The 7561-nt window shown below is 37.3% G+C and overlaps 1 protein-coding gene across 1 annotated transcript; it reads left to right on the forward strand.

Annotated features, from left to right (window-relative positions):
- The first annotated feature begins 1045 nt into the window (after positions 1 to 1045).
- myoz2b (myozenin 2b) lies at positions 1046 to 6778 on the forward strand. The gene is made up of 6 exons (XM_020930597.2): positions 1046 to 1165; positions 1746 to 1832; positions 3189 to 3355; positions 3777 to 3870; positions 5442 to 5604; positions 6347 to 6778. The coding sequence occupies exons 2-6, from the start codon at positions 1751 to 1753 to the stop codon at positions 6570 to 6572; spliced, it is 732 nt and encodes a 243-aa protein (XP_020786256.1). The 5' UTR covers positions 1046 to 1165; positions 1746 to 1750; the 3' UTR covers positions 6573 to 6778.
- The last annotated feature ends 783 nt before the right edge of the window (positions 6779 to 7561 follow it).

Raw genomic sequence — 7561 nt, forward strand, 5'->3', positions numbered from 1 at the left:
ATAATAATTTAAAAAAAAACAACTTACATTTGTATTGCACATGAAAAACTAAACACGTTTCTGTGGACTCAAGACTTTAGACAAACATGTTCACTCGAGTCTTAAGGGCGTCACTGTTGTCATCAGACAGTCACTCTGCACCCTTAGTGCTGGTTAAGCCATTTGCTCTCCAGCTTATTTATTCTCAGTCCATAATCACAGGTGGGTGAAGTGTCTTGCCCAAGGACACAACAACAGTATGCACTTTCAATTATGTTTTTAATGGGCTGTGATGTTATTGTGCTGAAATACAAATATAGTCATATTTTTACATAAATCATTTTGATTTTGTGGAGAATTATGTTTGTATTTGAATGAGGCTGTTCTACTCTAAGCTGAGAATGTTTACTTATCACAGTTATGTGAAAGTTTTTCTTATTTCACCATTTCACTGTGGTGGTGTCAGACACTCATGTGTTACCTGGTTGTTTAGTTTAGAAATACACTGTTTGGACCATTGAAACGGCATTACAAAATAAAAAGTACGAAAAACTATAAAATCATGTTTCATTGTAAGATAACACCACAGATCAGAAATCGTATTAATATCTTTTTCTGTGCCTTCAGCTTATGGTTGAAATGAATACAGTTTGAGATTAAGCTGTCAGGCCAGTGGCATTAGGAAGGCTTCATAAAAATGTTTGGTGACGTTTGATTTCTGGGTTGGAGCCACACATTTCTTATGAGAGCTTGTCCCTGGAGTGTGTATGTTTTATCACAATAGGTCCACACTTCACACTCTGCAGCTGTGTCTCTGAGGTCACACAAACCCAAGATATTTTGTGAATATTCTGTTTATGCGCCGCATCTCTGAAGGGGTGATCCTTATCCCGAAGACATCCACGACCATTTCCAACACGTCGCCATCCTCGCCTCCCCTCTCAGCCTCTGTGGTCGTCTCCTCTGTCGTGGCGTTTGAGAGTGCTTTTGAGTGTTTGGCAGGTTAAATTTAGCCTATTGATGTAAGCTGCATTCCATTCACAACAGACAGAGAGAAAGACTGTCACAGAGTTTGGCTTTAGTCTGCAGGAGTGTGAAGATCAGTGAAGATCAGAGGAGCGTTTGACCCCTGAACCTGCATACACTACCCCACCTGGAGATAGGTAGCGTCTGGGCATCTGCACAGGTAAGGACACACCTTCTCATATGAGTGACTTTGGAAGGTACAGAGCTACGGGGTAAAGTGACGCCAGCATCATCATACCACGTTTGGGTATCACTTACTTACATTAATTTATCTTAAAATATCCATGAAATCACTCTCAGTCACTCTCACTTTTACTGATTCTATTATAGCAAGTTAAAAATAAAAATATCCCATAACATTTTGATAATACTTTCTGTAGTCTTCTTCACTGTATAACAATTAATGATCCTTTACAGTGGTATTTTGTGCAAATTATTATTTCCATGTTAAACAACTGCTAAGAGTTTACATGGTTTGAATGAAATGGCAATGTATTATGTAATAGGCTCTGTACACTATCTTACACAGGTTAGATATGACAGCATCTCAGACTAGTTTACAGTTTTAAACCATAAATACATTTTCTATTTTCAACCTTGTTTTATAATTTGTCATTAATTAAACAGAACATGTCTTTTACTATGTGCATTCTTACATAGACGTTTTATATCTTGTCAGACTTAATCAGAAACTCATAAACTCAACCCATTGTATTGTTTTGTTTTTGTTTTTTTCTCAGATAAAATGTCACAATTCTGCACCATGTCGGACAGCGAGAGGAAGAAGCGAGCAGCAGCCATTTGCAGAGAGGTCCATGGTACCAACGGTAGGACCCACACAACATCCATTCTCGTGGGTTCAAAATGTCATGGCTTCACTCCAGCTCCGTAAATAAGCTAATGGGATGATTTACTACCTCTGCTGGTTAATCCTTTGTGCCTGCTCTGTTCCAAAGTCTATTTCAGGGTGGGTCGGAGGGTGAGAGAGGGGTGGGAGGTGCCACAAAGCCAACTGTTTGGATAAGGTGAAGGCCTGGGACAGCTGGGGTACATTTTGTTTGTAGTTAGTATACAGTAGATGAGGAAGCGTTGTGTCCAGCCAAAAATCTGACCGAATTAACACGTTTCAATTTTGGAGGTCACCTGAAGTTTGACATTTATCACAAAGAAACAAATTTTGATGTAATTATGGCTATTTGGTTTGCTTGATGCTTGATGGCGATGAGTCATGGGAGAATATTGACATTTTGGCCAAAATAATTTAAAATATTACTATAATTAATGAAAATGTTATGGATATAGACTTAAATTATTATACTTACTTAAAAGTGCACTGTGCAACTTTTTGGCTGGGGGTCTGTCACCTTCTGGTTTCTATGGAGATGTCATTGCTCTTCTTAGAATGTTCCACAATATGACATTAAACAGATCTATCTTACAATTATTTAACTGTAGGTAGTCTTACTGCTCATAAATACCTAGAAAAACACTGATCTGACCTGTTACTTGGTCTGGTGTGGTCTCCATGGAGATAGAAAGGTTTAATGCCATACTGTGAAACATTCCAGACAAAGCAATAACAATAGCATTTGATGGACTCTCCACCAGAAAAGTTACATAATGCACCTTTAAGCGAAAATACATGAATCATTTCTTAATAAACTCTATAATTATAAAACAACAGTTCTAGAATTGAACTTTATTGTAAGTGTTTTGGGTTTTTTGTACAATCTGGCGATCTATAATGGCGATTAGACCCAGAATGTCAACCGCATTCCCCAAAGAAAATACATATATTTTTAACCTATAGATGATCCCAAAGAATATTCAATTGAAGCATGAAATGGCATACAGTGTTATATTCATCACATCTATTTATACTAAGAGCCAAACCCTACAAAGGCATCGGTGAAAAATAACTGTGACGACAACTAGAGCTAAAAGAATATGTAATGTTATTAAAAACCTGCTCCATGTGATTTTTTTATGTAACATTATTTTTATTACATTTGATTATTGTGATTATTAACAGACAAACCAGCATTTTCACATGTGATTATTTTACATTACATTATTTTTTATCACATTTTATTATTGTGATTACTATTATTATAACACACAAACAGACGAACAAGCATCTTCACATGTTGTTCTTGTTTGTTTGTTCTTGTTTATTTTTATAGGTGACACAATAGATCTCGGGAAGAAACTTAGCACCCCAAAGGACATCATGCTGGAGGAATTATCTTTGCTCTCCAACAGAGGGTCAAGGCTGTTTAAAATGCGTCAGAGAAGATCAGATAAATACACGTTTGAAAGTATCCAAAATGAGGCAAACGCACTGCTCAATGTGAGTCTTATTTCAGCGTGTTATTATGGACAGCTTGTGTTGTGTGTGTGACGAAGAGTCGTGTCCACTTGTAGTCTCCGAGCATATGTACCAGAAAATATGCTCTTGGATAAAGTGTACCAACACGTAGTGATAAGAGAGACATGTGCCCCGTGCTGTGTGCATCCTCCAGCCAAATCTTGTGAAGGCTTGCTGCCACTTCACTGAGGAGCGGCTCCAGTTTATCAGTGTGTGCTGATGTGTGTGTGCGTCTGTGTGCGTGCGTCTGTGTGCGTGCGTGTGTGTGTGAGCCTGGACATGTGTATGTGTGTGTGTGCTGATGTGTATGTGTGTGTGTGTGTGTGTACTGTTACAAGAATAGTAGTAGTAGAAGTATATCCATTTCAGCAACAATAAGTAAATGTTATTATTTGTTTTTCAGAATGACATTATAGATATGAATACTCACACAGTGGAAATCAACGTGGGTGCACCAGAGCAACAACATACTACAAATATTGAAGTCACTGTCTCAGGTAAATAGACTAAAGCAAAAAAAGAGTGTCCAAACTTCTCTCATCAACCGGTAGTGGTTAATACAGTGAATAATTAAAACAGTGCATTTATAACAGGTTAGAATGAGCCACCAGACCTTTATCCATGTTTACATCCTCAAAAGGACATGCTAAATATTTCATTTGCATTCTCAAAAAATTGCAGTAAAAACTATTACTACTACTACTACTAAAATATCAAGAAAAATTGGTCTGAAGGCTATAGTTGGACCTCGGGCCACAGTTTGGACATGCCTGGACTCAAGATTGATTAAGATTAGGCTTATATGAGGGCTGCACTTTGGCAACTCACCAAAATATGTCATAAAAATAACAAAATAGACTGCATCCAATCACTTAAATGTTGGCAGCTATAGTTTAGGGGAAAAAAGGTAATAAATAAAAATAGCGTTTTGGTGTAAAATAAATATACATGTTAAAGTTATATTATAATCCAAGACAACCAAATGAGCATGTTACAATATATGTTTATATTATTTTATTTTTAATTATACAGTTTGTATTAATATATTTCTATATTTTATTTGTACACATTTGTATAACTATGCCATATTTGACACCAGTCTCCTGCTCTTTTGCTACTTATTTTTTTGAATGTATTATTGCCATTTATATTTTTGCTTTATTATTAGATGTACTGCGATGAGTGAGCAACTGTGTCGAAATAATTTCCCTTGTGGATCAATAAAGTTTGTCTAAGTCTGTTACAATATACTAATAGACAGAACTGAAAAAATGCTCACCATGGCACCTATAGGACATGGTCTTTCAGTGTTTAGTTGCTTCTTCTTGAAATAAGCTGCCTGCTCAGTGTGAAGCTCCTGTTGGTGTCATCTCCTGTCGACATATTATATGATGAGTGCCCTCTTCAAGTATGTGCTATTTATGGCCTCTGAATGTAATGACGGACAAGTCAGTTAAGTGTTCCCTAAGTCCCTATTCACTGAACCATCTGCAACTTTAGCTACATAAAAAGCTAAAAATGTCTTAATCCCACAGACCGTATATAGAAATGGACATAGCTAACCTGCTAGACACTGCATTCCAATTAGAAAGTGAGCATGGGGGCGCTTCCAGCTCCATCAACTCTGGCTCCAATTGACTTTGTGCTGAAAAATTGTCACCTGTCTTTGTAACTCCAGCAATGAACCTCGTCATTTTGGTTTTAAAATATTTGTATTAACCTGCTCTGCATAATCTTGGTGTTTTTTTCCGTAAATAAATTTCTATTCCTAAAATGGAACTATGCTCCAAATTTGCTCCTTAACTGCCAGCCTCGGTGAGCTTCATTTGACTGGAGCTGAACACTGTGGGTGGCGTCACACTCACTTAGTCCACTTCTTCATACAGTCTATGCTTCATACTCAAATGTGAGATGGCCGCTGCAGAAATGTAACTATCTAGATGAGGAATAGGTAGTCAAATTCAATCAGTGTTTTTGTTTTGTATTTTTTTGTTTGTGTGTGTATGTACATGTGTGTTTTTGCTTATGTGTTTGTGTGTGTGCCTGTGTTTGTTTATGTGTCTGACAGACTCGGCAGCAGAAAAATTGAATGCCACTGCTTCTCACAAGTCGTACCACTCTCCCTGGGAGGAGGCCATCCTGAGTGACCCCGACCTGGCTGAGACGCTCAAAGTGGGAATGCCTGCCCTTGACCCCAGAAAAGAGCTGCCCGAGTACAAGTGCTTTAACCGGTCAGTATTAACAAGTGAAAACAACAACCTGGTCATGGACTGTTATGATACTTAAGTGGTGTTAGCTGGGGAACACTCAGCAATGGTTGTGGGAGTTACTGTAGCTGAAAGTTCCACACAGTTACTACTACATTACTTGTTAATCAAAAAATAGAAAGTGGTATACTAGACTGGAAAAGTACATTTTTTTAAGATCTGGAAGTCCATTTCAAATTGTGTATATATTAACAGAGAAAAATCCCACACAGTGCCCACTGCCTTATTTGGAAGCATCAACAACATTTCGGCACTAAGCTTTCATCAGGAAAATAGGGGAGGAGCTCTAGGTGGCTATCTTAACTAGGGTATGACAAGCACCCAAGGGTGACAGGCTGTTTTTTAATATATGTTGATTTTTTTCTGAACAAAAACAATGTTTAAAGGTGCACTGTGTGAGTTTTCTGGTGTAGGGGCTGCCATCTGCTTGTCTTTGAGATTTTCTACAGTATTAGTGGCATTAAGCTTATCTCCATAAAGTACGTGATACCACCAGGCCAGTCCAGTTCCGATCTGTAGAGAAGCAAGCCCACTCTCAAAGTTCAAATGCATGCTTTTCAAGGTATTTCTGTGCAATAAAACACTAATAATTTTATATAGTAGAGCTTTCAGGGGACAAGCTAGTGATGGATTCTCCACCAGAAGTTACACATTGCACCTTTAAAACAAAAAAATCCCCACTTTTAACATTTATTTCTCACTCCAGAGTGGCTACACCTTTCGGGGGTTTTGACAAGGCTCCCAGAGGAATCACATTCAAACTCCCAGAGCTGGACCTGAACCCGCCCAAGTACCCCGAGCTCCAGGACGCCGGGCTCAGGAGACCCACCTTCAACAGGACTGCCCAGGGGTGGATCTCAGAGGGCACCCACCTCATCGTGCCCACCATCACCCTCCAGCCGCCCACAGTCCCAGAGTCTGATGATCTGTAATATGAACACGGGGTTTCAATCTACATCAGTAAACATAGTTGCAGTTTTGTTAGTTGTCTTACAATAAACATACATTTCTAGTTGAAAGAGTGTTTACTGCTTATTTATGTACATACCAAAATATAGTTATGTATAATACAATTGTAAATTATATAATGTGTGAATGGGATGTAAATAAAAGTACAAAATAAAAGTATTGATACCTGCCTGGAGATCTCTTTTGTAACGTGGGAGGTAGATTTAAAGGAACACTGTTTAACCTCGAGCTAATCATCATGCCATTGAAATAGTTTAATGTGCTGAAGACTATTTTACTAAAACACAGTTAACATCATTATATTTAAGATTTTTGCAAAACATTTACACTTGTCTTCTCATTTTGGCCATTTTAAGGTTTAAAACCATTAGCTCCATGTAGTATACAATGGAAAAAACTAAATCTAGGTAAGTTAAAATGACTTACATTAATAATATTTAACTTTATTTGAGTAGATTCAACTTGACAAGTAAAATGATCTACCAATGGAATAAGTGAGTTTTTCTTAATTCAAGCAACATTCGATTTTGTTTCTTCTTTTAAATGCAAAAAGTTGTTGTTTTTCTTATTTTAAGTGTAGCAAGATGTATTTTCATATTTTAAGTACAAAAAGTCTTGTTCCACTGGCAGATAATTTTACTTGTCAAGTGAAATTTACCCAAATCATGATAAAGCTTTCTTAATTCAAATCATTTTAACTTGACTAGATTTAGTTTGTCGTAGTGCACTGGGCCCAAACTCCTAATGTACACAAAGATTATCATCTGACAAAAATAAAAACACAAGAAAACTCCTTTATTTTGTCTAATTAATGTTTAAAGTATCTGAAATATGTGCTTCCTGTGTGTAAATTATGTCTAACTTTTGGGTCGAATTGTTCCTAGTGTGATTTAGCACTCTCTACATGTCATCATTTTCAACATATTTTCAACTTTTCTTCACACATTGCTTC

The sequence above is a fragment of the Boleophthalmus pectinirostris genome, unplaced genomic scaffold (assembly GCF_026225935.1).
Source record: "Boleophthalmus pectinirostris isolate CB_2022bp ecotype Guang Dong unplaced genomic scaffold, ASM2622593v1 HiC_scaffold_22, whole genome shotgun sequence".
NCBI classification, from domain to species: domain Eukaryota; kingdom Metazoa; phylum Chordata; class Actinopteri; order Gobiiformes; family Gobiidae; genus Boleophthalmus; species Boleophthalmus pectinirostris.

Bases quoted from the DNA above. Each gene is read 5' to 3' on its own strand.
- myoz2b (XM_020930597.2), top strand. From the start codon at position 1,751: ATGTCACAATTCTGCACCATGTCGGACAGCGAGAGGAAGAAGCGAGCA. The intron at 3,356-3,776 runs GTGAGTCTTATT...TTTGTTTTTCAG, and splicing joins AGGCAAACGCACTGCTCAAT to AATGACATTATAGATATGAA. The intron at 5,605-6,346 runs GTCAGTATTAAC...TTCTCACTCCAG, and splicing joins GAGTACAAGTGCTTTAACCG to AGTGGCTACACCTTTCGGGG.